Below are 17199 nucleotides of genomic sequence, written 5' to 3' on the forward strand. Positions count from 1 at the left end.
AGAAAAAAAGAAAAAAGGAACAAAGAGGGGAAAAAAGGGGAAGGGAGAAAAATTTGTAAAAGAAAGTATGTATTTCTTGATTTTTCTGACTTTCAGATGCAGCTCATTTAATAAAAAAAATGCTAATCAGAAAGTGTCTGGCTGACTTCATAGATAGTACAAAGGATAAAATACATTTTTTTCTGCTTTCTTTTACTGTTTTGATGTTAGTTTTTTTATTGTATTATTATAGAGGTTTTTAAGATAGCGGTACTATCGCTTTGGTGATTTTGACGCTATTATTTCTTTATATACAGTATCTCTTTTCTATTTTACCTTACTATTCTTTTTCTTTTTCTTTTTATACTTTTCGTAAAGGTAAAGGTTCCCCCGCACATGCGTGCTAGTCGTTTCCGACTCTAGGGGCCGGTGCTCATCTCCGTTTCAAAGCCGAAGAGCCAGCGCTTGTCCGAGGACGTCTCCGTGGTCATGTGGCCGGCATGACTAGATGCCAAAGGCGCACGGAACGCTGTTACCTTCCCACCGGAGTGGTCCCTATTTTTCTACTTGCATATTTACGTGCTTTCGAACTGCTAGGTTGGCAGAAGCTCAGACGAGTAACAGGCGCTCACTCTGCTACGTGGCACTCGGGATTCGGCCTGCCAAACTGCCGACCTTCTGATCGACAAGCTCAACATCCTAACCCACTGAGCCACCGCGTCCCTTACTTATGTTTCTTACTTTGTGTTATTTCCTTATGTCCACATCTGTAAACTTTAATGCAAAGGATTATCGTGAAAAAAGAAAGACAAAACGGAGGCCAGACTTTAATCTGCTGCTTTAATTTTTGTTGCATAGCATCGTCATATGGCGTGCTGTAATCATAAATTTCTCTTGCTCCGGGAGTTAAATTTCTCTGTCTCCCGTTTTCTGATTCAGTTGCTCAGCGGTAGAAGATCAGCACAGCGGCATCCACAAGGGTTTTGGAAACGCTCCATCCACGGTGAACCCCGTAGCCGTCCCAGTCAAAGCCTGTAAAATCCCCACATTGACGGGGGGTTGCTTCTTGGAAAAAGCCCCCTCCTCCGATGCAGTTCTAAGGACGGAAAAAGGGAGTTAAACATCTTATGTATTGGGAGAGAGAACCAACTTAAACTAGAGAGGAATTTCCTGACAGTGAAAACAACAAGGCAGTGGAAGGGGTTCCCTCCAGACGTTGTGGGTGCCCCCTCACTGGAGGCTTCTAAGAAGAAATTGGACAGCTGTTTGTCTGGAATTTGTGTAGGGTCTCCTGCCTGAGCAGTGGGTTGGACTAGAACAGGGCTTTTCAATCAGCGGTACGGGTACCACCCGTGGTACCTTGGCACCTGGCAGGTGGTACATGACCATCCTAGAGAAGTGGCAGCGGGGGAGGGGAATGAGCTGAACCATTGGCACCACCGCACAAGCCTGAGCGAGAGATGGCTGGAGCTGCGGGGCTGTCAGGGCTCAGCGGAAGGGCCAGGATCAGCGCCAGGATCCAGCTGGAGCTCGGCGCTGATCCTGGCGCTTCTGAGCCCAGAAGAAGCGCCGATCAGCTGGAATGTGGCAGCATCTCCAGGGTCTTGTGATTTACATTCAGATGCTTAGCAACGGATTCATAGTTATGACGGTCGCAGTGTCCCAGGGTCATGTGAAGTAACCCAAACCTGCTGCAACCACCCAGCAGAGGGGCGGGAAATAAAAACCAAACAACCCACCCCACCCCACCCCCACTGCCAATCCTCAACAGAAATGAAAACCTTGGACAGGAGGAAAAGCGCCACCGGGCAGGTAGGCAGGTGACCTGCTCAGCTGTGGCTTGGGGGGGGGGCTTTTTTCAGGGCCATTGTAACTTTGAACAGTCACTAAGCGAACTGATGTAAGTCGAGGACTGCCTGTACTTCATCACTTTTTTCCTTTTTTTTTTTTGGTCATCAAGTTTTTGACACCTTGCTAGGCGACTGGTGGTGCTCGGATGTTGCCCTATCCTAAAAGTGGTACGGTGGGTGAAAAGGGTGAAAAGCCCTGGACGATGACCTCCAAGGTCCCTCAGCCCTTAGGAGTTGATGTTTTGTGGTCTAAAATGTTAGATGATTAGTGCCAGCCATGGCAGTTCCCCAAAAAGGTCATCAGATGGGAGCAAAGAGGCTTCTTTGCTTCCACTGATGAGCCAAGGGTCTCAGACCCGACAGCCCCATTGGCGAGAGAGTTTTATGGTCAGGGAGGGACCAAGACCCCCCATAAATACCTCTGCACGAGGGGCTGCTCTATTTCTTGTTCTTCTTGTTCTAGCCTCTTAAGATTCTACTCCTAGCTTCTAGTTCTTCTTCTGTTTTAGTTATGTAATGCTAGCTTGCTTTTATTTTGTTTCTCTCTCACATGCAGGCATGAATGCTTTCATGCCAAGTATTTCTTTCTCTTTGATCTATCATTGAATAAAGCTAATATGATTGCATCTCTGCGTGATGCTTTTACTTGGAAGCACCTTTAACGATCCATCGTCCTTGTGAGATCACCTCACAAGTTGGTAGCAGAGGATGGTTCAAAGGATGGTTCCAAGTCCAACAAGATGTCTGGAAGATCCAGCTCAAATCCATTTATAACAGATGGCAGGACCTCTCCCATCGTGACCAGAAGTCATCGATCAAAGACGGCGTCCCTGCCTACATCCAAGCCTTCAGCCCCTGAAGCAATCTCCGCTGCAGGTGAGAGCACAGATGACCTCCATCCCGTCAGAGCATCCAGCAGAGCATCTGGGAGTCCAATGCATGCCTCTCTCCCCCTGAACGCCACAGAAGAGAGCATAGAAGGCTTGCAGACTGCCCAAGATTGCTCAGATGCTGCAGAGACGGACCTGGCTGAAGCCAAAAGCCGTGTGAGCAAGATGACACAACAAGAACGTGAAGAGCTGCTTGTAAAGCTACTTGCAACGAAAAAGAGGGGGACCGCAGCCCAGGAAGCCGCGCAGGGAGCCTCTGGACACCTGGTGAGTCTTTCCCTAGTGACCACGAGGCCTCCAAATTTGGCGCCCGCCGCCCTTAGTGACCCCGGGACCCCAGGGCTTTTGGCGCGAACCCCCCCGCCCAGCTGTGAGCTACAGCTTCCTGGGGCAAGTGGAAACAAGATGGCTCCGCCCACATGGTCTGGCACAGGAAACAAGATGGCGGCCCCCAGTAACCCCACATGGTCTAACAAAGACAAGCCTCAATTAAGCCTGGAAAGCCAGCAATCCCTGGCATCCAGCCGAAATAGCATGCAATCCCTGGCATCCAGCCGAAATAGCATGCAATCCCTGGCATCCGGCCAAAGTAGCATGCAAATTCCTGGGTTCTCCCCACCACAAAGCCTAAAGTCCAATGATGACAATGAGATCTGCCCAGCTGATACTAATACAAATACAGAAGCAATTAAAATGGCCATCCAAGTCCTAACTACAGCCCTGGGGGCCAAACAGACATTGGAGGTGCCCAGCCACCCTCCAAAGCCTCCTACCCTCTCCCCAGGGCCCCACTGCCGGGGGGGATCCAGCCTGGAGCCTCCCAACAATCAACCCCCGTGGCCTCCCACCTTCTCTTCAGGTCTTCAGGACCAGCGATCAGGCAATTCAGGCAATCCATGTGCTTGCAATTCTCAGGAGGAATCATTGCAGCAAATGCAAACCGGCAAATCTGGGCTCCGCCCCCCCAATGCCTCATGGGAAGAAGGGAAAAATCCTGAACAACGCCCTCCCCCGGATCACATGGTTTCCGGGCACGCCCATTTGGAGTTACTAAATAATCAAGAAAAAATTCCCTCCTCGACCACTAGAGGGATCCCTTTCCCTTTGCCTTTTATGTCTATGGACACTTCTCAGATGTATGCTAATGGATCTGAGAGGGACTTCTTTCCAACAACAAATCTTCCGAGCGACTTTAAAAAGCTGCAACTTGGGGGGGAGAATTACAACAGTTGGAGTAGAGATATACAGGTATATCTCTTAAAGAATGGGACTCTAGAAATGGTGCAGAAACCTCCTTCTCTCCCATGGGGACCACGAGAAGAGTGGCGACATCTCCAGGCTTACTCGACTCTGCTCAGTTCGCTGGATAACAACTTGTTCTCCAGCATTCCAGCAGGACTCAAAGCTGGTGAAGTTTGGCAGCTATTATACAATTTATTCAACAGCGATACCATTGGCTCCATCACCAGACATACAACTGAGCTTTATACAACCAGACTGAGGTTTGGTGCCAGCATGCCTGAACATCTTGCAAAATTAAAGGCACTCAGGGCAGAATTGATGTCCAGAAATTTCCCAGTAACTGATGCGAACATAGTCGCGGTCATTTTTGCTTCCCTGGACAGGAGTTGGAGCAATTTCATTGTTTCACTCGAAGCGGTCAGGAGGGAAGACATAAATCTGTCCTACCTCACAGGGAGACTCATCGAGGAGGATAGAAGGAGACGAGATGCCGGAGAATACGCCAGAGTCACCACTCAGCAAGCCAGAAGGGGGCGCCACAACTCAGAGCAAATTAATGCTCTACTTAAGTGTTTCATCTGTGGCTCTGAGGAGCACCTCAAGAAAGACTGCCCCCATCAACATCAAGCCCCTAAATGTGGTCCCAATCAAGTAAGGGGCAAGGGGCAAGGAAGGGGACGTGGCAGGGGCAAAGGAAATTTTCTGCATACTTGTTCCCTCACCCCCACAACAAAGGCTGATAGCTCCACTGACTTATGGTTACTGGACTCTGGAGCTTCTTCTCACATTACTAATATGAGTCAAGGTTTTAAAAGGTTAAAGAAAATTAACTCATCTGTCAAAGTTGCAAATGGTGATAAGGCTTTAATTGTTGGTGAGGGCTTTGTTTCTGTACCTGGACTTGGAAAAGTTAAAGGTGTTTTGCATGCTCCCTCCATTGCCAACAACCTATTAAGCATTATCAAATTATGTGACGATGACAAAGTGGAAGTTTTATTTCGCAAGGGGGGAGGTCATGTCACCCGGAACCAGAGGGTCATTGGAAATATTGCCATCATAAATGGCTTACCATATTTTTCTCCTAAGAGCCCACAGCCTGCCCCAAGGCTTTCCAAGGGCAGTGTGGGCAAGGAACCTGAATCTCAGCAGGCACCTACAGCACCACTCAAAGCAATTAGAGCCAAGAGGGTGTCAGTGGGGAAGCCGCTCCACGATAAGTGTGCCCACATATTACACAGAAGATTAGGCCATGCGAGCTTCCCTGTAGTTAAAAAGATGGGAAAATTTGCTGAGGGAGTCCAGCTCAAGGATTGTGACGTGTTTCTGGACTGTGCCATTTGCAAGAAAACAAAGAGGAAGGCTGCCCCTACCCCAAAGGTGTCACTGCGTAAGGCTCAGTACCCATACCAACTAGTACATGTTGATCTGGTTGGGCCTTTCACACCATCCCTAGGAAAGAAAAAGTATTTTCTCACTGCCGTTGATGATTTTTCACGATACGGCCACGTGTATACCCTCACAGAAAAATCTGAAGCCTTTGACGCCATAAAGTCACTGTACAACTTCGTAGAGACCCAGTACAAGACCAAGATCGCACAATTGCAGAGCGATCGCGGGGCTGAGTTCATGTCTCAAAAGTTCCAGGACTGGGTAAGGCGTAAGGGCATCCGTCATTTTCTTACTGCACCATTCACCCCCTCGCAAAATGGTGTAGCTGAGAAAAGAAATGGAATTCTGCAAACCATGATGCGTAGTCTGATTGCAGACGCTAAAGTCGCAGAATCATACTGGGGGGAAGCAATCCACTACGCCAATTACACCTTAAACCGCACCTGGAGCAGTGTTGTGAACCAGACCCCATATTTCCTGGTTCACGGTAGGAAACCAAATCTGGCACATTTGTGTGTGTTTGGTTCCTACGCATGGGTGCACATCCCCAAGCAGCTGCGGAAGAAGGGGAGATCTGTTTCCCAGAGACTAAGGTTCTTGGGCTATGCTCCTGGCTCCAAGGCCTATCGTTTCCTGGGAGAAGGGGGCAGGCCTGTGACTTCCCAATCTGCCTCTTTCGAAGAGGACTCCAATTGGACTCAGATCCACTCAAATTTATTTATTTATTTATTTATTTATTTAGTTACATTTATATACCGCCCTATTCCCTGAGGACTCAGGGCGGTTTACAGGGAATTAAAAATCCAACATACAAAAGTTAAGAAACAAATTAAAAAATATTAAATTGACCCTGTACTCAATTAAAAAGAACCCCAATTAAAAATTTCTCCTCAGTCTGGGCCCGAGAGCTCGAAGAGCCAGGTCTTCAGGCCCTGGCGGAATGATCGGAGGTCGGGGGCAGTTCTCAGTTCCACCGGCAGCTGGTTCCAGAGGGCAGGCACTCCCACCGAGAAGGCCCTATCCCTGGGTGTCACCCGCCGGCAATCTCTTACCGGCGGGACCCTGAGCAGACCCTCCCTGTGGGAGCGCACTGGGCGAAGGGCGTTTGATGCCGGCAGCAGGTGTTCCCTCAGATATCCCAGACCCAGGCCATGTAGGGCTTTATAGGTGATAACCAAAATGATCTGAGCCCATATGCCAACCGACCCAGCAAGGACACACCGACTACGACATCACCTGAGACGACCACATACCCTGCCACCGACGAAAGTGAGGAACAAGACGAAGATGCGTCCAGTCCCACGGAGGAAGACACGCCGTCTTCACCCCCAGCGATGCCTCAGAGACCCACGGAAGAAAAGAGCGGTGAGTGGCAGAAGGTAAGGAGGTCAAAGCGATCCAACAAAGGGGTCCCGCCAAAGAGAATTGACATTGGCCACATCGCGTCTGTCAACAGCGTTGTGGTCACCCCAAAATCCTTCTCTGACATCCAGGAGCTGCCCATCGAAGAGCAGGAGAAATGGCAGCTCGCGATGGAGAAGGAGATGCAGAGCTTAAAGAAACTCAAAGTCTTCACCCCCCAGCAACCACCAAAGGAGAGGAAAGTCATTGGCACAAGGTGGGTTTACAAAGCCAAACCACTTGCCAATGGCCTCTACCTATATAAGGCCCGTTTGGTAGCCCAGGGCTTCGCTCAGCGCTATATGGAAGACTACGCCGAGACCTACTCTCCAACCGTCCGGGCAGAGAGCGTCAAGGCCGCCCTCGTGACTGCAGCCGCTCTGGGAGAAGAAGTCTTCCAATTCAACATCCAGACGGCTTACCTCCACGCCAACCTGGACCGGCAGATCTACGTGAGGGCTCCTCCTGGCTACCAGCAAGAAGGGGGAAATACATGGTTGCTCCACAAAGGGTTATATGGTCTCAAGCAGTCAGGGAAATTATGGTATGACTGTCTTAGAAAGAGTTTAGAATGAGTTGGTTTCACCACATCCCATGCAGATGAATGTGTCTTCACACGCAACTCCAAGGGTACCACAGAACGGGTGTTAGTTTATGTGGACGACCTATTATATGTAGGGCCTGACAAGGAAGGGTGTGATGAATTTGCCAAGGCCCTGGAAGAAACGTTTACTCTGAAGTCTTTGTGGCGGGTTGACAAGTACTTGGGTGTGCATATTTTGGCCACTAAGGAGGGGTTCGCTCTATCTCAAAAAGAAAAGATAGAGGAATTACTGGCCAAATGCAAAATGACAGAATCTAATCCTATGCATAGCCCAATGCAAAGCGACTTTTACAACCACACCCATAAGGACGGTCCTGAGTTCACAGATAACACGCTTTACAGATCTGTGATTGGCTCCTTGCTATACATCAGCAATTGGAGCAGACCTGACATAGCTTTAGCTGTGAATCTATTGTCCAGGCACGTGGAACACCCAAAGGAATTCCACTGGACTGCTGTTAAAAGGGTGCTTAGATACCTTAAGGGCACAGCTGATGCCCTCCTTATGCTAGAACCAGAGAAGGGGAAGACAGCCCAGCTCTCCGCTTACTCAGACGCAGACTGGGCTGGCGACACCAAAAGTAGACGGAGCACCTCTGTTTTCCTCATATTGCTAAATGGCTGTCCAATACATTGGCATGTTAGGCAGCAAAAATTTATTTCTTGCTCCACGGCCGAGGCTGAATATGCCAGCCTGTCAGACACAGCCAATGATTTGACTTGGTTCAATGAGCTGATAACAAGCATCTGGGCATCTCCTCCTCTGCCCGTCCAAATTCTAGAGGACAACACGGCCGCAATTGCAATCTCGGGCACTTATGCAGTAGGATCTAGGTCTCAGCACATAGACATACGCCATAAAAATGTCAGGCAGCTTACCAAAAAGGGTTTCATTCATGTTGAACACTGTAACACAACTGACCAGATAGCTGATCTGTTCACCAAACCTGTTCCCATTGACTGGCACAACCTTCTGTGTAAGCGTTTGTGTTTGGTCTTCTGAATGTTTTTATGCATGTCTATGATGCCTGCTCACCCCTCACATACATTCACTGGTCCCTGTCATTGGCTGGCAAGAAGGGGAATTGTTAGATGATTAGTGCCAGACATGGCAGTTCCCCAAAAAGGTCATCAGATGGGAGCAAAGAGGCTTCTTTGCTTCCACTGATGAGCCAAGGGTCTCAGACCCGACAGCCCCATTGGCGAGAGAGTTTTATGGTCAGGGAGGGACCAAGACCCCCCATAAGTACCTCTGCACGAGGGGCTGCTCTATTTCTTGTTCTTCTTGTTCTAGCCTCTTAAGATTCTACTCCTAGCTTCTAGTTCTTCTTCTGTTTTAGTTATGTAATGCTAGCTTGCTTTTATTTTGTTTCTCTCTCACATGCAGGCTGTTATGTATTCACATGTTAATAACGTTTGTATATATATAAACAGGGCTGAGGTAAAGCCGCGGCAGCTTTTGACAGCTGTCAAAAGCTGCCGGACAGAACTACGCAGGCGCCAACCGACTGACAGCTCTCGGCTGTCAAAATCACCTGGCAACAGCACGCGCTACCGATGACAGCTCCGAGCTGTCAAAACCAGCCGACTCCGATTGGCGAAGCGGGCGGCGCGGGAAACCGGCTCAGCCCTGATTGGCCAAACCGTTGACAGCTGCTAGTATAAATAGGAGCAATGTTCTTCTGTTGTGTTGTGACTCAGGGCCAGCCTGTGGGTCCGACAGCCGGCTCCAATGTATCGGATGACTCAGATGAGGGGGAGGGAAACGAACCGGCTGATGATGGTTTGGAGGCTTTGCAGAGCCCTCAGCCGGGGACCTCTTCTCAGCTGCGTGAGCCCGAGAGTGCGGAGGAAGATGACCCACAGCTGGCCCTGTTCAAGGACGCCCGACGCAGGAGGCAGTCGAGCAGGAACAAAGAAAGGCTGTGGGACTCCTCGGGAGGAGGCACAGGGAGACCACGCCCTGAGCTCTCTATAAAAGGAGTGTTTGGGGAGGGGCTGGTTGCTGAAAGCAACTTTTCCGCTTGAGAAGACAAGCTCTAGTGTTTTTGTTAACTGCGTAATTAAATCTTGGCAGATGCCTTTTAGCCTTGGACGCTCTCCAGTCTCTTCTTTCTGAAAAGGGGTTTGCCTTACTACAAGGCCAGAAGAGGGCTGGTTCAGAACAGTTTGCTTTCAGCCACCCACCCCTTATTACTACGATGGAGCAGCTTCTTGCCGAGAATGCCCAGCTCACCCAGCAACTCACTTTGCTGGCAGCTCAGGTGGCTCAACTGCAAGCTCAGGTACATGTTGCACCCCCACCCAGGAGGAAATGTCAGATAGCTATGCCGGATAAATTTGCTGGTAATCCAGAACTGTTTCCTGCCTTCCTGGGACAATGCCAGCTTTTTATCAGCGTGAGAGCAGCTGATTTCCCCACTGACCGGGATAAGGTGGGGTTCGTGTTGAGTCTTCTGTCGGGGGATGCAGCTCGTTGGGGCACGCCTTTGCTGGCACAGCCTAGCCCTTTGTTGGATAACTTTGGGGGGTTTTGTGACCATATGCGCCTCATGTACGAGGACCCAATTAAGGCGCAGACCGCCACCCGACGCCTGAAAGCTTTGAGGCAGGGTCAGCGCCCCCTACAGGCCTATATCAGTGATTTCCGGCTGCTTAGCCAGGATTCCGCCTGGAATGAGGCTGCGCTCGTGGATGCCTTCCAGGATGGCTTGTCGGAGGAGGTGTTGGATGAGCTGGCCCGCGTGGACATTCCCTCAGACCTGAATGGGCTGATCCATCTTTGTCTGCGGATCGATGCCCGGCTGCAGCAGCGAAAGAAGTCGGGCGAGTTACGGCTTTGCTGTGACTACCGGAAACTCAACGCCATCACGGTGCGTAACCGCTACCCGCTGCCCCTCAACCCCGAGCTCTTGGACCGACTCCGGGAGGCTAAGATCTTCACGAAACTGGACCTGCGTGGAGCTTACAACCTCGTCAGGGTTCGGCCGGGTGATGAGTGGAAGACGGCGTTTGGTACTCGCTATGGACATTTCGAGTACACGGTGATGCCGTTTGGCCTGACCAACGCCCCCGCTGTGTTTCAGCATTTTATGAACGACATCTTTCGGGATCTGTTGGACCAGTTTGTTGTGATTTACCTGGACGACATCCTGATTTACTCCCCGTCGCGTGAAGCGCATCATCAGCATCTCCGTCAGGTCCTGCAGCGCCTCCGGAAACATCGGCTGTTTGCCAAGTTGGAGAAGTGCCAGTTCTACCAGGTGACCATCGATTTCCTGGGTCATCGCATTTCTCCTGAGGGCATCGCCATGGAACCGAGTAAAGTTGAGTCGTTGCAGAGTTGGCAACCCCCGCGTCGAGTGAAGGACGTTCAGCGACTTCTTGGATTTGCCAACTACTATCGGACATTCATCCCTGGCTTTGCCGCCTTGACAGCCCCCCTCACCCGGCTCCTGCAGAAGAAGACTCGGTTCCAGTGGAACGCCCCCGAACAACAGGCGTTCCAAGCTTTGAAGGATGCCTTCATGAAGGAGCCCATCTTGAAGCATCCTGACCCGCAACGGCCGTTTGTCGTGGAGGCGGACGCCTCCGACATTGCCATTGGGGCCGTGTTACTCCAGGCAGCGACGCCCAACGGTACCCTTTTCCCTTGCGCGTATCACTCTCGGAAATTGAATCCCTCGGAGCGCAACTATACCATCTGGGAGAAGGAGCTGCTGGCCATCAAGGCGGCGTTCGAGGCTTGGAGGCATCATCTGGAGGGGGCGCGGCATCAAATCGAGGTCCGGACGGACCACAAGAATCTGGAAAGCCTGCAGACCGCTCGGAATTTGAACCAACGCCAGATCCGGTGGTCCCTCTTCTTTGCGAGGTTTGACTTCCGGGTGCGGTACATACCAAGCGGGCACAACCAGAGAGCGGATGCTCTGTCCAGGAAGCCCGAGTACACCCGAGTGGAAGACAAGCTTCCGCCCAGGACAGTGATCCCCGTCGAGTCTTTTGCTGCGGTGCGGGAGCCGGTGGATATACGGGCTCGGATCCGGGAGGCGCAGCAGCAGGAGGCGTGGGTGGCTCAGCGGAAGGAAGAGGTGGGGCCAGATTCGCCTTGGTCGGTCACGGACGGACTCCTGTATTATCGTGACTGGCTCTATGTTCCAGGAGGGCCACTCAGGGGACTCGTCCTCAGCCAATGTCATGATAACCCGGCTGCGGGGCATTTTGGCCTGTTCAAGATTCTGAACCTGGTCTCCCGTACCTTCTGGTGGCCCCGAGTCCGACACGATGTCCAGTCTTATGTCACCTCCTGCGTCCCATGCAGGCAGGCCAAGTCAGCGACAGGGGCCCCGCCTGGTTTACTGCAGCCTTTGCCAACGCCCAAGAGACCCTGGGGGGCTGTGTCCATGGACTTTCTGACGGATCTACCCCCATCCTCCGGCTTCACGACAGTGTTTGTGGTGGTGGACATGTTGACCAAGATGGCGCACTTCATCCCCTGTCGCGGCTTACCGTCAGCTCGCACCACTAGTCGCATGTTCATCCAACAGGTGTTCCGGCTGCACGGCCTTCCCGATAGGGTCGTCTCCGATAGGGGGGCCCAGTTTACAGCCCGCTTCTGGCAGGAGTTGATGCGGGCGTTGGACATTAAGGTTTGCCTCTCGTCCGCGCATCATCCTCAGACCGACGGGGGTACCGAGAAGGTCATCGGCATCTTAGAGCAGTATCTGCGCTGCTATGTTAACCTGCAGCAGGACAATTGGGTGGACTATTTGGCCATAGCCGAGTTTGCCTTTAACAACTCGCAGCACACCTCCACGCAGATGACACCGTTCTTGGCCAACGTGGGTTATCACCCCAGGTTTTTCCCCCTTTCTCCCGTGGACTCACCGGAGCCGGCAGCGAACGAATTCATGGCGGAGTTACAGGCGATCCATCGGTTGGTACGACGGCAGCTGGAGAAGGCCAAGGCCGACTACAAGAGGTTCGCCGATCGGTCGAGAAGGGATACGCCTCCATTATCGGTGGGGGATCGGGTCTGGCTGTCCACCAGGAACCTACCATCCACTCGGCCGGCGAGGAAGCTGGACCACCGTTACCTTGGACCGTTCCCAGTCGAGGCCGTCATCAACCCGGTCGCCTATCGTTTAACTCTGCCACGTTCCTTGCGCGTGCACCCCGTCTTCCATCGGTCCTTGTTGGTCCCCGAACAACCGGCTTGTCCACTTCGCCAAGCGGAACCTCCCCCATCAGGACCTCGTGATGGCGACAGCACCCCCGAGTACGAGGTCGCCAGCATCAGGGATTCCCGCTGGCTGAAAGGTCGCTTCCAGTACCTGATCGAGTGGAAAGGGTACGGGCCGGAGGACTTCACATGGGAAGACGCGACCACCGTTCATGCCCCTGCGTTGGTGACTGCTTTTCACGAACAGTTCCCATCCCGACCGCATCCGGATCGGCAGACCCGGGGGAAGGGCCCTGCGGTGCGGGATAGTGTTGTGACTCAGGGCCAGCCTGTGGGTCCGACAGCCGGCTCCGATGTATCGGATGACTCAGATGAGGGGGAGGGAAACGAACCGGCTGATGATGGTTTGGAGGCTTTGCAGAGCCCTTAGCCGGGGACCTCTTCTCAGCTGCGTGAGCCCGAGAGTGCGGAGGAAGATGACCCACAGCTGGCCCTGTTCAAGGACGCCCGACGCAGGAGGCAGTCGAGCAGGAACAAACAAAGAAAGGCTGTGGGACTCCTCGGGAGGAGGCACAGGGAGACCACGCCCTGAGCTCTCTATAAAAGGAGTGTTTGGGGAGGGGCTGGTTGCTGAAAGCAACTTTTCCACTTGAGAAGACAAGCTCTAGTGTTTTTGTTAACTGCGTAATTAAATCTTGGCAGATGCCTTTTAGCCTTGGACGCTCTCCAGTCTCTTCTTTCTGAAAAGGGGTTTGCCTTACTACAAGGCCAGAAGAGGGCTGGTTCAGAACATGTTGTTTGCCTGGTTCGTAAATAAAGTTAAGTTGCTTAACTTTGCTGTCTCGCCTGCTTCTTCGCTAAAGCACTGGCAATGAAGGTGGGATGCTTGCTTGCATAGCTGAAGTCACCGCCTAAGGGGAGAAGAGATTTTTCCCCTTAGCCTGAGCTAGTCACTCGCTGAAGTCACTTGGGAGCCTAACTCCCACACAACGCAAGCAGCTGCACCCACGACTAGACAGACAGCATGACGAACCACGGCCACATTCGAGAGTTCAACACTCGCCACCCAGAATGCTGGGAATCTCATCTAGGCCAGGTAGAAGGATACCTGGTGGTGAAGAAGATTACGGACGACCGGGCGAAGGCAGCCGCCCTCCTCTGGCTCAGCGGGCCCGCTGTCTACGTTGCCGCTGTGGGACTCTTCAGTCCAGAACCAATCGCCACAATCTCCTATGCTGATCTCACCGAGGGGCTGAGTAAACACTTCATGCCCACGAAGTCAGAGCTCTTCTGGAGGGTAAATTTCGCCCGAAGAATACAGCTCCCTGATGAGCCCGCCAATGACTTTATAACCCGGGTCAGACACGCAGCACGGCGATGTCGGTTCCCGGATTTAGAGGACCGAATCCGGGACCAAATTGTCATAGGGCTTAAAGATGAGCGGCTGAGGAGGAAGCTGATCGCCAAGCCCGCACTGACACTGGCTGAAGTGGCTAGGGAAGTCATCGCCTACGAGGACAGCCACGGTGACAACCAACGTTCCCCTGACAGCGGGCCCAGTGGGTCCGTGCACCAGGAGGACGGCGGTTTCAGCAGTCCAGAAGATGACGACGTCTCCATGGACATCGATGCTGTGCAGCGGCGATTCGAAAGGCTCAGGCTGCAACGCAAGAACAGAGGGGGCCCTGCCAACAACCAAAGGGGCGCTAACTACCAGCCAAACAGGGCTAAATGTGCCAGCTGCGGCGGAAGCCACCCGAGAGCAGCGTGCCGGTTCCGCAGTGCCAAGTGCCATGGATGCGGGAAGACAGGTCACCTCAAAGCCGTGTGGCACAGCCGGAGCCGAGAAAATCTGCATGAACTGGAGGTGACGTCCGCAGGTATGAACCAGCACACACCCAGGGTCAGGCACAAATTCAAACCCCTAGTACTAAACGTGAAGGGAAAGGCGAGGGAACACACAGTCCACAGCACCCTTAAGCCCAAAGTCAAGGTGGACGTCCTGATTCACGGAATTCCCTGTGAGATGGAAGTGGACTCTGGGTCCTCCGTCTCACTCATTTCTTGGCAAACTTACAGGGACATTTGTAACCGCAGCAGAAAACGGCCCGCCCTACGCCCCACCAAACTCCGCCTAGCGGATTTTCAAAAGACGCCCATTAAACTCCGGGGAAAGGCTTCCGTTCCAACGGAGTTTAAGCAATTTAAAGGACCCCTTACTATACTAGTGACCCAGGAAAACAGGACCAGCCTGCTAGGACTGGACTGGTTTGAGGCGCTAGGGATAGCGTTGACAGGCGTCAACGCCACTCAGCTGTCAAACTTAGAATCCGTCTGCCTTCAATTCGCGAACGTCTTTGACAGCTCACTTGGGAAATACACAGGGCCGCCTGTATCATTAAAACTAAACCCGAATGTAATGCCTGTCAGAATCAAGGCGAGAAGAGTTCCCTTCGCCTTAAGAGAAAAAATTGAAACTGAACTAGACCGATTAACTAACTTAGGGGTCCTAGAACCAGTAGAAGGGGCAGAATGGGAGACACCCATAGTGACCCCAATTAAGCCAAATGGCCAAATCAGATTATGTGCTGACTATAAAGCGACCCTAAACCGCGCTTTAAACGCCCATGCCTACCCGGTCCCGGCTGTCAAAGACATCCTCGCGGCCATTAAGTCAGGTGCCATTTTCGCTAAGTTAGACTTGGCGCAGGCGTATTTACAGCTGCCTGTCACCCCTGACACCGCCTTAGCACAGACAATCGTCACCCACAAAGGAGCATTTAAAATTAACCGCCTTCAATTCGGCATCTCTGCAGCCCCAGGGATCTTCCAAGAAATCATGGAAAAAACACTTAAAGGGATCCCTGGGGTCTGTCCATATTTCGATGACATCCTAATTGCAGGGAAATCAGAAAACGACTTAGCTGACAAATTAACAAAGGTGCTCCTTAGATTCAGGGAGGCTGGCCTTAAATTAAGACGAGACAAATGCTCCATTGGGGTGCCCTCAACAGAGTTTTTAGGATTTAAAATTGACGCAAAGGGAATTCACCCCACTGAAACAAAAATTAAAGCCATTAAAACAGCACCAACCCCTAAAAATAAACAGGAACTACAAGCCTTCCTAGGTTTAGTTAATTTTTACCATACCTTCCTGCCTCATAAAGCCTCCATCGCTGAACCCCTCCACAGGCTATTAGATAAAGGCAAACCCTGGAATTGGTCACCTCAACACGATAAAAGTTTTAACCTACTAAAAAATTTACTGACTAGCAATGCTACGGTGGCACTGTTCAACGAACAGCTACCCTTATGTCTGGCTTGCGATGCCTCTCCCTACGGCATTGGAGCAGTCTTAAGCCACTTAACTAAGGAAGGTACGCAAAACCCTGTAGCGTTCTATTCTAGAACGCTGTCAAAACCTGAGCGCAATTACGCTCAAATTGATAAAGAGGCTTTAGCTATAGTTGCTAGCGTAAAAAAGTTTCATGACTACCTATATGGCCGTCCATTTACCATTTTTACGGACCATAAGCCCCTATTAGGAATCTTTACAGTAAACAAACTAACGCCCCAAATATTATCTCCCCGCATCCTGAGATGGTCTACCTTTTTGTCAGCCTATTCATTCACCTTAGAATATAAACCAGGGAAAAGCATGGGCCATGCTGACGGGCTTAGCAGACTGCCCCAACCAATAATCGACCCAGACCCAGCACCAGCTGGAAAGATACTGGCTATCTCAGAACTTCCTGAATGCCCATTATCTGTTAAGGACATTTCTGCAGCCACTGCTGCAGACAAAACACTGGGCAGAGTCTTAGGCTATGTCACGTCTGGCTGGCAATCCACACCCCCAGACCCAGAATTCCAACCTTATATTTTGAAGCAAAAAGAATTATCCACCCATCAAGGATGTTTATTATGGGGCAGCAGGGTAATCATACCTGAGGAGCACAGACTAAAGGTGTTAGAAAGCCTCCATGAAGGTCACCCAGGAACCGTCAAAATGAAGGCTCTGGCCAGAAGCTACGTCTGGTGGCCAGGATTAGACAAGCAGATAGAAGCACATGTAGCCGGCTGCTATCCCTGTCAACTTGTCAGAGCAGCCCAGCCCCAAGCTCCCATACACAGATGGGAAACTACAAAGACACCCTGGTCACGCATCCACATAGACTTTGCAGGTCCATTCCAGGGACAAACATTCCTAATAGTCGTGGATAGCTATTCAAGATGGCTTGAGGTGGCCCCAGTGACAAGCACAACTTCTGCAGCCACAATACAGGTTTTAAGGGGGTTGTTTGCAACACATGGGCTTCCGGATGTAATAGTCTCCGATAACGGCCCCCAATTTACTTCCTACGAATTCCAGAGTTTCACAACGGCGAACTCTATTAGGCACACCACCACGGCTCCGTTTCACCCATCCACTAACGGCTTGGCAGAGGTGATGGTGAAGTCGACCAAAGAGGCACTGCGGAAAATCATCACCGGCAACTGGCACCGCAGACTTGCTCAATTCCTTTTGGCACAACACACCACCCCCTGCACAACTACAGGAAAGTCTCCAGCAGAACTCCGCTGGGGCAAGAGACTAACTACCAGATTGGACCGTTTACATCCCGACAGATCCCCTCCAGACCCAGAGCTTCCCCTCCAGTA

The 17199-nt window shown here is 51.5% G+C and overlaps 1 protein-coding gene across 2 annotated transcripts in view; it reads right to left on the reverse strand.

Moving 5' to 3' along the window:
- Positions 1-753: 753 nt before the first annotated feature.
- Positions 754-17199, reverse strand: part of ITLN1 (intelectin 1) — a 34804-nt gene continuing 18358 nt past the window's right edge. For both annotated transcript variants that reach the window (XM_083374262.1, XM_083374263.1), the window contains one exon: positions 754-1075. In XM_083374262.1, coding sequence (XP_083230388.1) covers positions 923-1075 — 153 coding nt within the window. In that variant the 3' untranslated portion in view covers positions 754-922. The remainder of the gene's footprint in view (positions 1076-17199) is intronic.

The sequence above is a fragment of the Vipera ursinii genome (genome assembly GCF_947247035.1).
Source record: "Vipera ursinii genome assembly, chromosome: 15".
Lineage (NCBI taxonomy): Eukaryota > Metazoa > Chordata > Lepidosauria > Squamata > Viperidae > Vipera > Vipera ursinii.